Raw genomic sequence first — 20,117 nt, 5'->3', positions numbered from 1 at the left:
GATGTGGGCAGACAACAGGCCCCAGACTGACTTGTGATGTGTGGGAAGGAGAGCATTTACATATCGATATATGCAGAAGACAACCGCATGGCACATGACACAAATGGATTCCAGAAAGTTGCGGCCACAGAATAATGCCACATGCGGGAAAGGGACGCTTCAGTGGCCCGGTTTGACCGCCCGGAGACAATATAGCATTAATTTCTCCAGCCCTCTCACATTCAGGCGATGACCACTAGTGTGAAACGTGAAGGCGACCTTTTGTGAAACAAGCCAGGCCGCTCACACGATGCCAGCAGAGGGGTCTGTGGGTCTGAGTGAGTTTGGACTTCATTACTTTTTTCTGCTTGTGATCTAATGCAAGTAGGACGAAGAAGAATAACTGCATAGGATTGTCCTCCCCAAGGAAACAATCGTCTCTCTCTAGTCATCTGGACTTTATGGTAAATAATTGGTCCTTAAAGTTCAAAACAGTGCCAACTCTGTAGTGGTATACATAGTGTCTTAGTCAGCAACTGTACCCTTGGGTCTAATTTTGCCACTGGCTGTGCCATCAGTAGCAGCACATGCATCATGTTGAGGCCCTCTTGGCTTGAAACCAGCGCAAGATCAAGTTTACTGCTTCGGCGAATCACAGAAATACACTATTTGTGTGTTGGAATGCTAAGGCTAAATAGTTAGCAAATAGAGAGCCTCTTGCAGAGCCATGTCAAATATGTGTCCCTGGATCAATACCGATCTATGACAGAAAAACAGCCCCTCAACCGGGCTCCAGGGTCTGGACCGCCTGGATGCTGAAATGCTGGGGTCCTTGTGAGAACCGGAGCGGCGAGGGACCCTGCCTGCCAACCCATTAGCCTCCCTCTTCTGCTGCTGCGCATGCCACTCTGCAGCCTCTCTGAGCTCAGTGGCTAAAAGGGGAGCCGTGTGGAGGCAGCTAAACAGGGCCTGGCGTTGGCAAAGGGCAAGTCCAATACAGGGACTACCGAGAATAATGTCCTTGTACTTGCATGTGTTTGCACGTGTGTGTGTTTGTTTGTGTGTGTATGCATATAGGCGTGTGTGTGTGTGTGTGTGTGTGTATGTGTGTGTGTGTGTGTGTGTGTGTGTGTGTGTGTGTGTGTGTGTGTGTGTGTGTGTGTGTGTGTGTGTGTGTGTGTGCAATAAACTAACTTACAGTTGTGCGGCGAACAGGCGGCTCATCTTGACTACGTGTTCATTGTCGTCCATGTCGCTGTCGGCTTGGTCCCCACTCATCTTTCTCTTGGTGGGGCTGATGGGGGGAGGGCCTGTCCTGTGGCTGGAGGATGAAGACGACGAAGAAGAGGACGACGAGGACGAAGACGACGAGGACAAGGAGAGGGACTGGAGTCTGGGGTCCCCCCTCAGCGCTGCCTCACCTTTAAGGGAGAGGAATTTAAAGATTTAGTCAACTAAATCATTATCGGTGAACAGTTAACCAGTCTGAACTTGAAAAAATCGATTGCAAATGTGCAGACCTTGTAATCCTTGTAATCTCCAAGGGGGGGGAAAAACATATTATGTCAAATCTAAAGAAGAGCACAAAGATTTATCTGAAACTAAAGAGTATAATGTAATTTCCACCGGAAATCTAGCATGGGTTGGCCCGAATTGTGTGCCATGGATTAGTGTGGAGTGTTCCATGGCTTAAAGGTGTTAAAAGCAGCATGTATAAAACTCTAATACAACTAACCACTTCAACTTTAATGCACATTAAGTTGAAGGCCTTGGATGTCTTAGGTTTGGTTCAGTGAGTCAAGTCATCAACATTTTACAGACTTTGCTGTAGTCTGCAAACTTCTCCAGAAAGACCTCACACAACTTCAAAACCATCAACTTCATTACAAAGAAACAATTTGGGGACCACCAGTGAAACTGTATTTTTACTGTAGAGAACCAAGACCAGACAGCTTCAAATTAACTGTATTTTGTAGTCGAGGGCAGATGACAGAGGTAGCAATCCCTGGCATCTGTCTGAGATTCATCTCCTTCATTCCCTCCTTCATAAGGTTTAGGAGGGCAAGCAGTAGTTACAGACTGAGAAAGCAAGCAAGTGAGCGAGTGAGAGAGAGAGAGAAGTGTGAGGGGTTGAGGGAGGGATAGAGAGAGAAAGAGAGACAGGAAAAGTACCGTGGGCTCTTCCTCGCTGCTGGGACTTTCCACTGCCAAAACCTTGTGTGTCTGCCTGTCAGTACCAAAACCAAATAGGCTTGCTATGCTAACGCTAACCAACATTTTATTTACTTTGCAAATACCTACTATAGTACAGTAAACAGGAGGGCAATGCCAGTGGACGCCATATTTTCAGTATTTTGCATCTCCATTTGAGTGTGTCGTACAAGCCAAAACTTAAGAGCAATAATCAAATAGTTTCGCCTAGATTGTTTCTGAAACTGTGGTTGTAGCTTTGCCTGCTCGCATGCAGGACTGGTCTCCTGAACAAAACAAAGCAACACTCTCCCTCTCTCCCTTTCTGGCATGTCCCTGCTCACCCCATTCAGCCCCATGGCAACAAGGATGACATCATTGTGTTTGGCAGGACAGTGGGCCCGCAGTGCAAGAGCAGGACGGCTGTGACAACCCGCCGACCAATCAGCAGGAGGCAGGACCGGCTTTCAGGGGTCAGGATTTCCATTCACACAAGGAGGAAAGACAAATGTGTGCATGTTCCACGTGTGGAGGTACAGCGACGGGAACCACCCAGTTACCAACAGGGATCGTCGCTTAATGGAAACAAAAACCTATTGCCGTGTGCATGCACTGTGGCAGTGTGGGATCACAAGAAAGCACACCTCTGCCCTTAAGACATGGAACGACACAAAAGGCTTCAGTGTTATTTTTGCCTCGACTGTAGTAAAACTCTCGGCAAGGAACAACATGCGCATCGGACGCACCTTATTGATATGAACTGGCCGGGTTTCATTCGATTCCTTTGTGGGTGACTACTCTGTAACAAACCCACTAACCCCTCCCCGACACTCTGCTCGGTCAAGCCTTCTCTAGGAGTCTAGGGTACGACGAGCCAACTGCCTGCCATGGTTTTGATTTCAGCCCCTCACCCTCTGGCCACCATGAGCCGCCGCAGTCGGCCCGTAACATCCACACCTCCTCCAGGCTGGCTGAACGCTGAACATGTCTAGACCAACATGTGCGTGTAGGCACGGGTACATTGGTCCCATTTCTCCTCGCCTGACTTCAGTCTCCTCAGCGCATTATGTCGCTCACATGTCGCAGGCTTAATAACAGCACTATTGCCCTGGGGAGACTGCAACCAATCAGTGTTTGCCCAAGAGAGGATTATGGACGCATTTCAGGAGATACAAACGAATACTGACGAACGTTAATAAACAAACGTAGCCATTTTTTTTTGATTAATGCTGCCAATCAGCTGTTTTGTTTGCATGTGTGTACCGCTGCCTGGATCCACAATAAAAGTCCATTCAAATTGACATAGTTGCCACTGAAAGAATTTGCATGAGTTTCAAAATCACAAACAAATGTTAACACGGTGTGGCTGGTTTCTGACAACCCCCTGGAGCTCATGTGAAGTTAAAATATAAGTAGGTCAACAGGATGAGTGTAACATTGAGCACCTATGAGGCCTGCCTGTTAAACAAGTCTTCTCTAGTTTCTAGTTTCTAAACAAGAACACTCTAGTTTCTGGGCCCATATGATCAAAGCCTTGTCCCTCTGTCAAGCCTTGGACAACTTTAGATTCACGATGAGCTCGAGTTACCAAAGGATGTGCATCTCCGTCTCTTTCTTCTCCGTTTCCACACACTCCCTTCCTGCACTGCACTTCCTTTTCCTTTTGATGCTTGAAATGAGTCCAAGCTTGTCTCCCCCCCCCCCCACACACCTCACTGTTAAGCAGAAGGGGGGATTATTTTCTCTGCAACCTGAACTTAACCCAAGGGAGGTTGGTGGGGGGGTGGGGGGGTTAGAAAGTTTAAAGTTTTGGATTAATTATTTTATTTTTTATTCAAATCAGCAAGAGCTGAAGAAAATGCTTCAAAGAGTCAGGAGGACCACAAACAAATGAAGCCCGAACAACAACAAAAAAAACCTGTTACTGTTCCCCAACTGACCCCAGGTCAACAATTGGCTAACAGTAGAAGCAGAGCGCCAGAGCAAAAGAGAACGGGGGGGGGGGATAGGAACATAGATCATGTTGCCATTATCTGTGCATACAATGCTACTGTGCGAGGTTCATCAATAGCTGACAAACACCTGGAACCATAGAGGGGGGGAGACAAAGAGCAACCAGAGATATGATGAAGAGGATGTTTTTTTCCCAAAACATTGATAGTGAGAGTGATGGTGGCACTTGTGTGTGTACTCTCACCCTATCTCTCTCTCTCCCTTTCTTTCTCTCTTATTGAACAGACATCCAACCATTATTGGTTAACACTGTTAAAAAGATAAGGAAAAATTAACAACATGGACAAACAAAAGTCAAGACTTGTTTATGTCAGCAATAATTATCTTAAGAGCAACAATCTCAAAATTGGGGTTCTCAGTTCCAACACACTATATATGGTGAACCAATCAAAACAATCCATCCTCACATGAGACAACAAAACTCACAAGGGTTGCTGTTGCCCTTTGATTCCAGGTATCAAAAGCCCTGAAACACTCCATGACCAAATCTCAAAATGATGTACTGTCATGTAGTTATTTTGTAAACAAAGACAACAAGAACTACAAAACCCAAGCAAACTTTGGCTCTTGCTACTCCATCAACATAATAGAGTTGGTTGCCCTTTAATCATTTTCACTTCATGTTAAAACAATTATTATTTCTCGATAAATTTTCTCTCTCCCTCTCATTTTATGTCACACTGTTGTTCAGTCTGTTCGCCTCACTCCCTCAGATTGGTTTCTGGTGGCGCAGTATTAATAGGAGTGCTATAACCATGGCCATTACATGCAGTGGGCTAAAACAGAGCCTCTAATTCTGCTACTTGTGGCACCAACCGACAAACAAAGATACCTAGAGCAGTGATGGGTGCAGAGAGGAAGTAGAAAACCGTTTCGGCTGCAGAAATGTATTTATTATTATCATAGTTTGGATAATGGTTGTTAGTAGGCTATTATTCAAACTTTAATTGTATTTCGTCAAATGTTTTACACAGTGAAGATATTGTACGTCCAATATAAATGAGAAACTTGTTGTAATTCAACTGAACTGTAATCCATTTGTGTATTAGAACTACAAAATAGTCTGCACATTTGCTCTTCTATGCTTAATATACTTATTTTCTATTTTTCTTCCGCAGGGCCTTAAAAAAAGTTGATGGTGTGAGCATGAGAGACGGGACAGAGAAAGAACATGCATTTAGCCCCAGGGGTAAGATGGGTCATATTACAGCCCAACCCCTGACATGTGAGAACTCACAACAGCCAAGAGAGAGGGGGAGAGAGGCGGGGGGGGGGGGGGGGGTAAGAGAGAGAGAGAGAGAGAGAGAGAGAGAGAGAGAGAGAGAGAGAGAGAGAGAGAGAGAGAGAGCAGAAAAAATAAAAGCAGAAGTTGGGAAAGGGAGGGAGGACTACAGGGTGGGAGGGGGGCAGGATGAGAGATGAGATCTAAGGAAAAGGGTAAAAGTTGGAGAGCAAGAGAAGGTTAGTTAATATCCATGCCATTCCTGCTACGTGATTCTGTTACCGATTCAGAATTCCTAAAAGCTTTTGAAGAAGAAAATATTTAAAAAAACATAACATTCTGACAAGTGAAAGAATGTTTAAAGGTTGAAGTATGAATTTGTTTCCTACTCAAAACTTTCAAAGGACTGCCGCAACCGAGCAGGAAAAGCACAATAGAAAAGCACAATAATGAGGTCCTTCAGCCGTCAACGTGAGATCGCTGAAATTCACACATGGCTTACACTCCTAAACAGCCTTTGATCCCAGCCATTAACAGTCTCTTTGAGGCCAAGTCAGTAACAGGATGGGAAAAGATTATTATTGTTCAGCCGTATTATGATTATAAGCCTACAATGCTCTTGTTGATCACATTGTTTGTTGAAACATCAAGCTCAGTCTGTTTATTTGAGGCAGAGGCAGCATAACATTGTTTTTTAAATAAAAGATACATTCATAATGTTGTTGTGAATGATCAATATAGAAACACATGAACATGATGTAAAACGTTATACTAATCATGAACATGTAGCATTATAAAGGCATGATCCTATCAAGCTAATTCTCACAGTAAATCGAACTGCGATCCGAAGATCACAACATCAGTTATATGGGATATATATTTGGACAAACTAGTTTAAAAGCAGAAAAGACAACAACACAAACTCATTTGTTTTACCTTCGTAGCAGAGAATGCCAATATTGTTGTTCATTTTGTCCAGGTACTGGTAGTTCAAAAGATCCATTTTCGTAAGAAGCATTTATCGTAGTAGAAAGGGAAAAAGACCCCAATTTAGCTGCTCAAATTGAGACGTATGCGTGTGGCTCCCACAGTCAAAACAGCCAAAGGCCCAGCCTCTAACTTTCCTCGAATTACCAAAAAACACAAAAATTCACCTTTTTCATCAGTCAAATAACTTCTTCAGACACTTTCAAAACAACAACAACAAAATCGTATTGTTTGACAATTTAAAAAAAAAGAAGCGTCAGTTGTCCTCACAGCCAGCTGTAAGTCGACTGCACTGACACGCAGGCTATGCTTGGTATGACTCCTACGCTACACCAGCGGTTTCCTCTGCTGCGAGGGGGCCGTCGCTGCACTGCGGTGACTGGGCACGCTCTACGCATGCTCAACGCAATCCCTGGTCTGGAGCGCCTCAAATATCAGGGATTTTTCAAGCGCGAGATCAGCTCCCCCGAACGAATCACACTCACAGGGGGAGAGCGGCTATTGCGGACCGTGGGGAGGGGGAGGGCTGATAGAGAGAGCGCACAGTTGAAGGGGCTAGAAAAACAAAACAAAACTAAGCATAAACGTGCACAGGGAAAAAGAGTGTTGGGAGGGGAGGTTAGGTTAGGGGAGGGGGGAGCATCAGGAGAGGGACGAATGTTCAAATTAAATGGACGGAAAGGGGGGAGGGGGGGATAAGGAGGAACAACTATATACTATTCTTTATGTTTTCTACTTAAATAAAGTATTTACAAACTATAACAACTATTCTAAAGCTCTAGTCATTCAGAAAGTAAGCCCAGTTGTGGCAGCGAAACATCGACTAGCGTAGGCTAAAATAGAATAGGATGCAATTTAATATAATTGAATTGACGTTATTGTACTGTTACACATTAACGTGCTAGCAGATAATGGTGCTTATCCGTTACAAACACAAGTTTGTATGAGCAATCATGTTTCAGATTGGTATGATCCTGCCCCCTGGTGCCAGAGTAGGGTTACACACAGCGAGTGAGGCAGTCTGTATACTCACGGTTGGATCTGTAGAGCAATAAACAGATTACTAATTGGATCAATTAAAGCCCAAAACATTTATATTTATGTATGAAGCAAACAGATGACAGTCCTAATTTCTGACACAATGTGCCATGGGCATGCCTGTCGCCTAGGTCTTTAATGTCGAAGTGTCACAACAGAGAGAGAGAGAGAGAGAGAGAAAGAGAGAGAGAGAAAGAGAGAGAGAGAGAGAGAGAGAGAGAGAGAGAGAGAGAGAGAGAGAGAGAGAGAGAGAGAGAGAGAGAGAGAGAGAGAGTGGAGAGAGAGAGAATATAAGAGAGTGGAGAGAGAGAGAGAGAATATAATAGAGTGGAGAGAGAGAGAATATAAGAGATGGGAGAGAGAGAATATAATAGAGTGGAGAGAGAGAGAATTCCGACCACATTCCGGATGGGACAATAACTGTCCTGTGTGTTCAGTCGATGGGCACAGCTGCGGCCGCTGAGCGTAGCATCTCTAGCATCCAGCATATGTTCCCCATGTGTTTGCATGGAGCGCCTTGATCATAAACTGCATGGTCTCCAGTCCACCAAACTCAATCTACAGCACACCGGGCCAGAGGCCTGGGCCAGAGGCCTGGGCCAGAGGCCCGGGCCTTCAGCAATGGGCCCATCGCTGAATGTCAGCACTGTTGCACAAGGAATACAAAGTTCCAGGTGTAGCGAAAAATTCCAAACATCAGATTTATATCCATCAATAGAATTTGGTGTGTTAGAGTTTGTCAGAAAGTAATATAATTTGAATAAAATATTTGAAGCTGTTTAATTGTAGTGCCTGATAACAAATAGTAGTAATAGACTTACACCATGTGCAATTAAGATGTGCAACCTACGTTAAGCACTTGCACGCTACTTCGTTTTTTGGAAATAAATGTTCTCAAAAATTGCTCAAACGCAAACAAACACAGTGTACAGGTCAAAAACTATCACAGACATGCACACAAATACAAACAAATGAACCCACTTTGAAAAGCACACACACATGTCCACACACGCAATTGTCCCAACCACTCACCCTTCCCATTTTACACACTTGCACACAGAGACGCACGCCAGTACTAATGCCCTAATCTCCTACCTAACCTGAACACACACGCACACACACACACACCAACATACCTACACACACCGCACAAACAAGCACACTGAACGCCCTCTCCCTCCAGCCCAGGAGACCTCTCTCACGACAACACAAGGAACATGTTTCTTGTCTCATTGGAGAGCCACTATTGTCTCTAGTTTCACACACTGCAAGCCTGTGTGCAAACAGAGTGCCTATTCACCGGGCAACTGCTGCTTACTGCAGCTGGCCTCAAATCAACTGCCCTTTCACAGGGACGAACCTAAAGCTGTCAATCTAAAATCCACTTCGATTTTAGAAGTGACTGAAGAAAACAATAGGAACAGATTACGAGGTAATGGTGAGATTATCTGCACATTATTTCTTGATTAATATCCATGCATTTTGACTTACAACTAGTAGCTCTTCTTAACATTGCATTTACTTCACAATATGTTGGATACACCATCCAGTCGATCAATTTTGTTTCCGACATAGAGGTGCAACTTCTATACTTGAAGTAGGGCTCATTTTTTTATTGTTACGCAACAGGCTTCTGATATTTCACCCCTTTGCTCCCTAGGGATAAGTTGTTAGTGAAAGTACAGCCCACTGTTGTTAATAAAACAGGGCTAATAGGGTTTTCACAGTCTACAAGAGTTTTGGAGTTAAGGCTGTGAGAGAAGTTGAGAGATAGGCAGAGTGAACGAGGGGAGAGAGAGATTTTTTAAACAGGTCCAGGCTTCTCCAGGGAGAAGGTGTGTCTCTATAACAACACAAAGGATTGGCGGTGAGTCATGTGTTATTATTTTATACGCTGCAGTGTACAGACGCATTCTACCAGGCTAAGAATGAACATGAGCATATTCAAACAACAAATGACCCTACTTTTGGTTCAGTCAAAATGTTTTTCCTCTCCTGGTCTAACTTTTCTTCTTGCCCTATATATTTTGATAAGCGAATGAGGTGTCAATGATATCAGTTGTAAATGAGGTGGGCAAAGGTTATCCTCATTGATGTCATGATGACCTCACTTCCTTGCATGCTCGTGCTTTTGCTGATGACAACCTTAATCACAAGGAATTCATGTTTATAATGAAGTACATTTTCAGTTTATATTTTCTTTCTATATTCTTATTGTGTTTACCCTGTTATGCCACCTATGGGAAACTGGGCCATTCTGTGGAATTACCCAAATCTGTATTCCAACATCCTGAAGCAAAGTGTGCTTTTCTTTAATAAATACTGTAACATAAACAATCATTTTCAACTGAGTCACGATATCACCAGAGCAACCGACACTCTTGGCGGGTTAACAAGGGTGAGTGTATGGAGAAGTGTGGTGAAGGATCCCCAATGCACGCACAGTACAAGGGAAAATATCAGGTTGCATGTAAACAAAGCAAAGCGAGTCATTCTGAAGAAGCTGGGCATCTGTATTGTATTTTCCCACCTTTGTATTGTGTAGTGTAGGGTGGTGTAGTGTATGTGTGTGTGTGTGTGTGTGTGTGTGTGTGTGTGTGTGTGTCTTTGTATTGTGTAGTGCAGTGTAGTTTGGTGTAGTGTAGTATATGTGTGTGTGTGTGTGTGTCTTTGTATTGTGTAGTGTAGTGTAGTATAATGTGTGTGCGTGTGTGTGTGTGCGTGTCTTTGTGTGTGTGTGTGTGTGTGTGTGTGTGTGTGTGTGTGTGTGTGTGTGTGTGTGTGTGTGTGTGTGTGTGTGTGTGAGTGTGTGTGTCGACATGAGCGCCACATGGTCAGATATTGGAAACCTCCCAAAGGCTTGGGGGTCTGAGAGGTCTGCGGTTATTATGTGCTGAAATCACACCGTCTCCGGTAGGCTCCTTCTTCCTTCTCATTCTCAGAATGGACCTTGGGTTGAAACTCGATCCAAAGACCCAGTCATGCTAAACCATTGTGCAAGTAGTAACTCGATGAAAACAGACCAAGTGCCACAACTATATTTACTCCAACGCATCAGTTTCGGGGTATTGGTCCTAGAGTGAGATACTGAAACCTTCACTTATCACAAAACATCTCTCCATTTATCGGCATGGGAAAAATGTGACCTTCTGATTTCAAAGATGGAAAAAATGCTGCATCGTTCATTATGATGCACAATGTAGTGCATGTAAAACACATTTTGTATGAAGATAATTGCATAATTTAATATACATTTTCTATAGCTTTATAAAAAGTAGAATGAATTTAGAATCCCAACTGTCTTGTTGTGATGAAATGTAGATGCAGGGTGCCATTATATGGGAGGATAAGCATTTGTATCTGTATTTGTATTAAATTATCAGCCTTGCCATCTTTAAAGCCTGTTTAAAAAGAAATCTTCAGGCTAAACAAAACACTAATCCCCGACCAATACCAGTCCACTGCCCCTCTGTATGAATGTTTGTATATTGTGCTTATATCTATAATCATTTTTTTTCAATTTTCGAACCGTTTCTTGAGTGTGAGAAAAAGTGCTATGTAAATGTGTTATTATTATTTATATGTTTATAACTATTATTATTATGTAGTCTGAAACCTGTTAAAAAACCACCGAAAACAATGATATCTTGAACGTGCCTTTGTGTATTTAAGGTGCATTTCAAGGCTAGAAAGAATATCGCTTTGCATTGCAGAAATATTTATCTTCGTAACTATAGAAAAATAGAGAGAGGAATGCCAAGTGGATGTTGCTAGCATGCAGTGGAGAGAAGACTCCTTCCAACAGAACAAGTTGGTATTGAAAAAGCTAGCCATATACGTGGCATTTCATTTATTTTATAGTTCCAAGACACAAACTATAACTTTTTTTTCAGTACTTAACACTAATACTTGATATTTACTAGAAGACATAGTAGAATACAACCCATTCCATTTACTCTGGCGCCTAGAGTTTAAGCAGTGCTGTAGTCTTATGGCGATGGTGTAATTAATGATGTAAAGGCCTTAATTTAAGAACCAATCTTTATTTCAGCATTAGCTACCACAAAGTCTATCAGAATGAAGTGTGAAAGCACTGCACACACCAATTACTTGCCACTGTTATGGTAAATCAAACAGCACTAAGCATATGCCAAAGTGCGTTTGAACCTTGAACCTAGACAGGCTGAACAGGCTTTTGGATATTTTTCGTCAGCAAATTCCCTGCTCTAATTCTGCAAAAAACGAGGCCCTTTTACCAAGCACTGTGACCTCAAAACCTTAACCTCTGACCTCTGTGACCCCATTTTACCTCCTTATCTCAGCACTTAATGACTGCCTGCTGAACCATGATAAGCAAAATAAGTAAGTGTGTGTGTGTGTGTGTGTGTGTGTGTGTGTGTGTGTGTGTGTGTGTGTGTGTGTGTGTGTGTGTGTGTGTGTGTGTGTGTGTGTGTGTGTGTGTGTGTGTCTACTAGAGGGTGTAGAGGTCAAGAGGCCGGTCAGAGAAAGACAGGGGTGGCTGGAGAAAGAAAATCTGAGAGATGTCCTGCCTTGCATTGTGGGCAGTGTTTTAGTCACAGGTCATCTGCCCTGGATTCCCATAAACCCAAACATTTCCCCAGTTACCCATAGGAAATGTTGCAAACATTTCTGTATGTTTGAAAGTGCGTCTTCTGCAGTGCTAATAATTTCACGACACTTTAACCCTGGAAGAGTGAGAACACTAGAGCAATAACGCCATAACAGATAAGGACAGAGATTGTTCTGCAGTAGACTGTGCCGCCCGTATAAAAGACAATAAGTCAAGCCTGATTTACTGAGCATGACATCATTGAACCCTAACTGCCATCCATTGTCAAAATGACCAATGAACCCTGCATAAGAGGCACTGACAGAGTGAGATTAATCATGTATAGAGACATGTATTCATTAATTGATCAAATTTCGCTAATCTCACTTTCTCACACTTGAATGCAAACGGATTCAAAAGAAAAGTCCTCCTACTAACCCAAAATTCGCAACATGGAATAATTGAATGAGGAAGCTTTACCTATTCATCAAAAAAAGCCTGAATTCTAATTTTGTGACAATATGACACACACAATAGTACACGTACAGTAGGCTAACAACTAATGTTAGCCTATTCAAGTCAGCAGCCCAATCACTACGATTAAAGAAATTAATTAAACCAGACAATTTGACAGGTAACCAACAGAGCCTGGCCAATTCTTTGTTTTTCCGTATTCTTGATTGATACAGACAGGTACTGATTTTAACACTAGTAGAACCCAAAGGAACTCAATACATAACACCTTACTCTGATTGACAGAGGATACCTGGGAGAACAAGCTCCCCAAGATAATCTGACTATAATGGCTCCCTTCCCTCCATCTGTCACTTGTCACTCAGGCCACGCACCACCTAAGAGATGTTACGCCGAAGGCATGGACAGACAGATCACAACCAACAGCTGGGAGAACGATCCTACTTCTCCTTCTCAATACTGGCACCCTCCCCTTGATCTTTGAGCTTTATATATATATTTGTATATAATCAGGATTGCCCATTGAGACCAAACTAAGGGAGAACTTACCAAGAGAGCAGTAAGGCACACAGTATGACAAACATAAATTACCTCAAACGTAAAGAGGAAGGTTGCATAGCCCAGCTAGGCTATGCTAAATACCTGGCTTGCAGTCCAGCCATACTTTTGGGCTATAAGGCCTACCACCTTCTTTAGACAAAACACTAGGAAGATATAGGAAAAGACCTAAGATGTTTGAACAAAACAATGGAAACTTTAACTACCAAAGAGGTTTGAGAGAGAGAGCGACTTCGGGAGAGAGAGAGAGAGAGAGAGAGAGAGAGAGAGAGAGAGAGAGAGAGAGAGAGAGAGAGAGAGAGAGAGAGAGAGAGAGAGAGAGAGAGAGAGAGAGAGGACAAGCAGGAAGTATTGTTGTGTTCTATACAGCAACAGAAAAAGCTGGAGCTGCACCTCTCTTTTCCTGGCACCAGTTTGCTCTTTTGTTGTGGTTCCTGTAGAAAAAAATGGCCTATATGGTGCTTCATTGTTGCTCCAAAACAAAAGTTCTTTAAAAATTATATGATTAAAAAAATAACCATTTTAGATAAATCCTCTCCAAGCACTTTAAATAAATAAAACATTACAATTTATATTAAATAACTATTGAAAATATTTTGACCCTAGAGTGCAAATGGAATACAATTGCAACCTATGAACTGAAGTGATGGGTTGTCAGTGTACTTCCTGATGAAACTGGGGTAAGGGTTAGGGTTAGGGTTAGGGTTAGGGTTAGGGTTAGGGTTAGGGTTAACCCTAACCACTTGCCCCAACAGGCCCCAGCCCCTCCTGTTGGTTAAGTGCTTTGGCATGAAGCACTGCATAGATATTTAGAAAGTCTGTCTTAAACTGCAATTGAGGAAGACACCCAATCTGACTCAGCTCCCTGGATGTGTTATTTCATCGATGAGAGTAAAGTAAGAATGTAATGTAATGCAAGTCAATGTTGGCTATTTAACCCGACCGCTGACCTGTGCTAACGGGATAGTTACTTTAGCTGTTGGTCCCTTTAACACGTCTTTGTATGCTGGTCGGCTCATTGCTTGTTTTTGTTCCCCCACGCCATTATAGAAACAGGTCGAGTGCATTGTTTTTTGACAAAGAAACCATGCACAACCCACAACACAAAGTGACATCAGCGCAGAAGCAAAAAACAATGACACCACAGGGGAGAGAGGGAGGAGGAGGTGAAAGCTTCCCTCCTCCTCCTTTTACTCAAGAATTGCAAGGCAGCTTACATTCAGCTCACATAAAGCACTGCATTATGGGACCATTGAGAAAAAATGGTGGAAAATGACAGTTGGAACTCTTTCAAAGTGTCACCACCAATATTTCATTAGGTCAACAAAGGAGAGATGCTTCAAATTGTATTTTACTTCAATCTATCCTTTAATTTGAAACATGCTAGTGTGAATATGCACATTCTATATAGACTATATGTTAGAAAATGTATATAGGAGAAAAATACATTTGATAAGAAAATCCCCTTTTCCATAGGATATTTCCACCAGACCCGCTCCTCTACTTGGTTCCACTAGATTTACCTTTACACAATGATTTACACAAGAGGCCTCCAGCAGCCTTGGCTAAATGCTTTTTAATATCCAAGATAATCAAGCAGGCTGAACTTTCAGTGAGCAATGGAGTCATTGGGAAGCACAATACAATTCAGAGTTTGTGAAAATTGCATTTGAAAAAAGTCGACGTAGAATCAACACTGCTCTGGGTCTGCTGACTAAGCAGAGCTCTGCTAAGACGGATTTGCAGCAGTTTTTTCTAATAGTAATCTTGGAAAGAATTTATGTTTCTTTGCAGTAATGCCATAACTTTCAGACATGATTAGAAATATTGAAATGGAGGTCAAATAAAGACGGACCACATGTTGAGCGAAAGTTAGTCAGTCCCCACCACTAGAGTTAAGTCAGTGGAGGTTGTTTAAAAGGGCACTGGGAGTTGAGTGTTGTCATCCCTATTTGCCTATGTACTGTATTCCAAGCCGGCTCAGTACAAAGATGCCTATTGTGGACTGACTGAGGAGGATGTAACCAAGGGGCCAAAAAATTATTTTGTTCTTCATGTGTATGAAACAAGGGTGTTATTACACAAATGTGATGTTAATTAGCCCAGACTGCATGCATGGGTGAGAGACATGTAAGGCAAAACCTACTGGAACAAATCACAACTCATTCTCTGCTCTCACTACACTTATTTCTCCTATAAACATTGCAAGGTGAACAGAAAACAAATAATAATAGGCCTACTGCTCAACTTACGTTTCTCGTCATCTGCATGAATTAGTGATGCTGCTCTTGACAGAACATCCAATGGCGTCTCCATACTCGGCTCCCTGTGGGCGACAATATAATGCGGAAAAATAAGCAGCACGTTCGGCCCACAACTAGGTTGTTGACGTAGTTGTTGACATGTTTTAAAGCATTAACTATGTCTACAGTTCAAATGATCTACACTCTAAATGACTCAGTAAACATGATTTAGAAGGTATCACGTGTAGCTGTGTCGCCTGTAGGGAACTAATGGTTTACTATAAAGGCTGCATGGAAAGCACTATGCTATGAGTGGAATTCTTCACCAAAAAGCTCCAGCGCGCTTCACCGCCGTCTCCCTGTTCGCTCCACTTTGAACATTCCCAAGATGCCACAATCTCATTCCACTCAGCATAATGACTTTTGCAAGACTCAATGTAAATTCGTTGCGATATGTTAACCCTAGAAGTTTAAAACATGTTTTTGACATTTTCTTCGGCCAATGTTCTTCAGTAGGCTTTATGGCGCAAAGACTAATGGAATGATAATAGACATCTTCGATAAAAAAAAACATGTTTCAGAAAAGCTTGAGTAGTAGTATTGTTTACAAATATTACTCGTGAAATAGCTCGTAGACCAGATCGTGCATACAACTCCCACAAACATCTTTACATAACAGGGCGTATCATAAAAAACGTTAGTTTAATTGTTCAATGCCAGCTCATTTTCACAACGTAAAGTTGAGAAGAGACGACACTGCCAGACGAGACAACTCCGAGGCGCGAGCAGCGTGAAACTCTCGTGCTCCTGCACGTCAACACAGAACAGTAGTTTCAATGTAACGAGCCCTCTGTTGTTGCGCTACGAGGAGAGATACTCACTTTAAGCGCCACTTTGGAACCTTCGGTTGTATCACTACTCACAACAAAAAAAAGGAAAACACAAAGAATCCCGTAGTAGGTCCACACAGACGCGCAACAAACACAAAATAACAAAGGCAGGAGTCTCCAGAGCCTACCGACTACAAAAAAAACAATGGCAGCTCGTCTCGTTTGTCGGGACAAACTTGGTTGTAAGCGAGGAAGGGGGGTAAAAATGCCTGGAATGATGGAATTCTGTTCCTGGCAGGTGGTGAAAGTAAGGAGCGTTCATTGGTCGAGTGAGGAGGAATGATATCAGCATAAATTATGATAATTCTTCATTGCATCACATCCTTAGGAGGTTACCACTGTCAGATACGGATTTCTTATCAATGCGCAGAGCGGCGTAATATCTACGTAGGCCCTACATGTTATAGGCTTACGCCCTAGTTGCTACCCTAACATCTTAACTACATATTCAAAACGAAATACCGTCTTGATTAAATTAGGGGAGGTTTATAGGCGTAGGCCTACTTATATCTAAAGTGAAACTAACATACCTGGAATTCCGTCAATCTCTTTAATTTCCCTTTAAACAATATAATCAACACATAATGCTTTATGACTATATTTGTTTAACCTTTCATGAAGCATGAAACCTTATTCATTAAATTATTAGTTGCCCTTGAGGTTTATTTTTCATATAATTATCAGATGAAAGCGCTCTAAAAAGATCAAGAAGAAATATTTTTGCCGAAAATGATCTGCCTAATGAACTGCAATGTATGTGTAGCATAAGCTACAGCATTGAATTTGCTAAAAGCCCATTCATAAAATACACAGCATAAATGGTAGGCTGTAAAATGCAGAGCATAGCAAAGTTACTCAATGTTTTCATCTTGGCAGTGATTTCAATCTTCTTTGGGTTTGTGTTTAACTGTCCCTAAGGCAGCCCGGGCAGGAAAAGGCCGTACAAAATAGCCATGAACAAAAACGTCAAGCAATAATTCTCATGTTACACAAGGGTTGCACAACATCTGGCCCACGGTGTGCAAAGTTTGGAGTTTGAACCTGAACTCTGGTGGAAGGACTGATCTAGGTGAAACCCTGTTAGTTCACCGAAGTATTAAGTGCGAGAAGTTTGATGGGTATGTCGCTCTTCATCAATTGTTTATTTATTTGATTTATCAGACGATGATGTTAGGATGAACTACTGTTCTCCCGGCAGGGTTGGTCCAGGTGGCCGTGATATCTATTTTTGCTACATACTTGTGACATTGGGCTAGGCCAAGCTAAATGTCCGACAGTTACTTAAACATTCACGTTTAACTCAAACAAAAGACGGCTTGCAATTCTGTCTTTTCCAATAGGTACGCGTACGCCTACCATGCCTTCCCTTGGAAATCACATCTTTTTCACGGTTGCTCTGATTCCCCTGCTGTTCACCGCTCCTTCTGATGGAGGTAAAGTCCTGGTATATCCGGTGGATGGTAGTCACTGGATCAATATGAAGATCGTGATCGAGGAACTCCACGCAAGAGGACACAGCATCGACGTTATACGAGCATCAGACAGTTGGTATATAAGAGAGGAGTCCCCGTTATACTCCTCGATCACCATCCCTGTAGACACCCCCATGGAAAACTTTTTTCTAATATATCTGGACAATTTCATGAAGGTAGGTTTATACAAATTTGAATTTGAAATGATTATGCAGACTCATGCGTATGGCATTATCATGTTTGAATCATCTTCATGAGCAAGATGTTTATAAGTCATTTCATTAACTTATGAGCATCATTACATGTAATTATTGGCATGTATGCATTTCTCCAATGTTCATTTCATTGCATTTTCTCCATCAGGCACAGAGAGAAAGAGCATCTGTGTTTACATTCCTCAAACTCACCTCGCAGTTCATGTCAATGATTTCTAAGGCTCATTCAGTAAACTGTGATATGCTTGGTCAAATCCTTGACGATGAAAGCCTTGTTCAACGCCTATCTGATGCCCAGTATGACCTGGTCCTCACCGATCCTGCCATTGCAACGGGGGTTGTCCTAGCCAAGTATCTCAAACTACCTCTGGTGCTTAACGTCCGTTGGATCACCAGCGGAGACGGCCAGTTCGCCATAGCTCCGTCCCCACTGTCCTACGTCCCCGTCCCGGGCTCTGGTCTCACAGACAAAATGAGCTTCACAGAGCGGACCCAGAACATGTTGTTTCACAGCCTCATTGTCTTCCAGGAGAGGTTCATGGTGGGGCCTAGTTACCATGCCATCTGTGACAAGTACATTAAGGGGGGCTGTGACATCATCTCCCTCATCCAGGAAGCAGACATTTGGTTGTTCAGGTCCGATTTTGTCTTTGACTTTCCCCGACCCACGATGCCAAATGTAGTTTATATAGGGGGCTTCCAGTGTAAGCCAGCCCAGCCCCTTCCATCTGGCCTGGAGGAGTTTGTTCAGAGTGCCGGGGAGCACGGAGTGATCATCATGACCCTGGGTACTTTAGTGAACGCATTACCAGATGATATTGCAGAGGAGATCGCCAGCGTCTTTGCAAGGATGCCTCAAAAGGTGATATTTATTTATTGTATTGAATGGTGAATGTGTAGTGCTCTACATCTCCAAAAATGGTATACCACCACATATCCAGCGAGATATATTCCTGTAACATTTCGACTTCAACCCCACAAGACAAAATCTAGATTGCTGTATTCAGTTTGCTTAGAGACACCATCGATCCATTATTTTACTATTTTACATTATAACCACCAAGTATCAGAAGTATGAGAGTGTAGTACTATGTTTGTAATCATTCTTAATTCACTTTTCAAACAGGTGATTTGGCGGAACATTGGAAAGCGTCCCTCCACTCTGGGCAACAACACACTGATAGTGGACTGGATGCCCCAGAAGGACCTCTTGGGCCACCCTCAGACCAAGGTGTTTGTGGCTCACGGAGGAACCAATGGAGTCCAGGAGGCCATATACTACGGGGTACCAGTGCTGGGCATACCGCTGTTCTTTGACCAGTATGACAACCTGCTCCGTCTGCAGGAGAGGGGAGCGGGAAAAATCCTCAAACTGGCTGAAGTCAACGGTCGCACCTTTGAGCAGGGACTTGGGGAAGTGCTCCACCAAGACAGTTACAGAAACAATATGCAGAGACTGTCCCGTCTGCACAGAGACCAGCCCATTCCCCCCCTGGAGCATGCCATCTTCTGGACAGAGTATGTGATGCGCCACAAAGGTGCACCCCACCTTCGTACTGAGTCTTACAGGATGCCCTGGTATTCTTACTACTCTATAGATGTAATGATGACTCTGTTGGCTGCTGTGACCATCTTTCTCCTCTCTATTGTAATCATGTTTAGGTTCTTGTGCTGTAGAGGTAGGAGAATATCCAAAAGCAAAATACACTAACTCAAGTGTAAATTGTAGCTTGAATTGTAATTACATAATATTCAATAATTTTTTATATTATATATAATTGAAATTGTATTTCGCAGTTGTCCACATTTTACTACAGCAACAAAATTCATGATTACGAAATAAAAACTTAAATAAAAACACATTTTCCACATTTGTGAGTACGTCTTTCTTCGGCAGATAGACCTTTCGCAGGATATGTCTGTTGCAACTGCCTCTTTTGTAATCGCATAGGAGTCCATAACAACAAACTGGAGTTCAGGTGAAGGTCAAAGGTGTCGGTACAAAGACTTTGGTTGTAAGCGAGCAAGGGGGGTAAAAATGCCTGGAATGATGGAATTTTGTTCCTGGCAGGTGGTGAAAGTAAGGAGCGTTCATTGGTCGAGAGAGGAGGAATGATATCAGCATAAATTAGGATAAATCTTCGTTGCATCGGATACATCGGTGGTTAGTATTACCACTGTTAGATGGGGATTTCTTAGCAATGCATGGCGGGCGGGCGGCGTAATATCATGACATGCTATACGCCCTAGTTGCTACACTAGGATC

General features: G+C 42.7%; 2 protein-coding genes across 3 annotated transcripts in view; one reads left to right on the top strand and one right to left on the bottom strand.

The window, feature by feature from the left end:
• The window catches only part of vgll4b (vestigial-like family member 4b), a 28,944-nt gene extending 12,453 nt beyond the window's left edge, over window positions 1–16,491 (bottom strand). The window contains exons 1-3 of one of the 2 annotated variants that reach the window (XM_030375683.1): window positions 16,156–16,491; window positions 15,284–15,357; window positions 1,178–1,400 (exon numbers count right to left, since the gene is read on the bottom strand). In XM_030375683.1, coding sequence (XP_030231543.1) covers window positions 1,178–1,400; window positions 15,284–15,347 — 287 coding nt within the window. In that variant the 5' untranslated portion in view covers window positions 15,348–15,357; window positions 16,156–16,491. Of the gene's footprint in view, window positions 1–1,177; window positions 1,401–6,340; window positions 6,866–15,283; window positions 15,358–16,155 lie in introns of those variants that run through there. The other variant, XM_030375682.1, reaches the window with a different exon arrangement.
• Window positions 16,492–17,148: 657 nt separating this feature from the next.
• Window positions 17,149–19,722, top strand: LOC115557680 (UDP-glucuronosyltransferase 1-5). The gene is made up of 4 exons (XM_030375678.1): window positions 17,149–17,282; window positions 17,505–17,812; window positions 18,000–18,713; window positions 18,978–19,722. The coding sequence occupies exons 1-4, from the start codon at window positions 17,279–17,281 to the stop codon at window positions 19,560–19,562; spliced, it is 1,611 nt and encodes a 536-aa protein (XP_030231538.1). The 5' UTR covers window positions 17,149–17,278; the 3' UTR covers window positions 19,563–19,722.
• Window positions 19,723–20,117: the final 395 nt, after the last annotated feature.

The sequence above is a fragment of the Gadus morhua genome, chromosome 13 (assembly GCF_902167405.1).
Source record: "Gadus morhua chromosome 13, gadMor3.0, whole genome shotgun sequence".
NCBI classification, from domain to species: Eukaryota; Metazoa; Chordata; class Actinopteri; order Gadiformes; family Gadidae; genus Gadus; species Gadus morhua.
Note: the sequence above shows the minus strand (reverse complement) of the source record. Positions and strands in the feature narration are given on the sequence as shown.

Bases quoted from the DNA above. Each gene is read 5' to 3' on its own strand.
- LOC115557680 (XM_030375678.1), top strand. The intron at 17,813-17,999 runs GTAGGTTTATAC...TTTCTCCATCAG, and splicing joins ATCTGGACAATTTCATGAAG to GCACAGAGAGAAAGAGCATC. The intron at 18,714-18,977 runs GTGATATTTATT...CTTTTCAAACAG, and splicing joins TTGCAAGGATGCCTCAAAAG to GTGATTTGGCGGAACATTGG.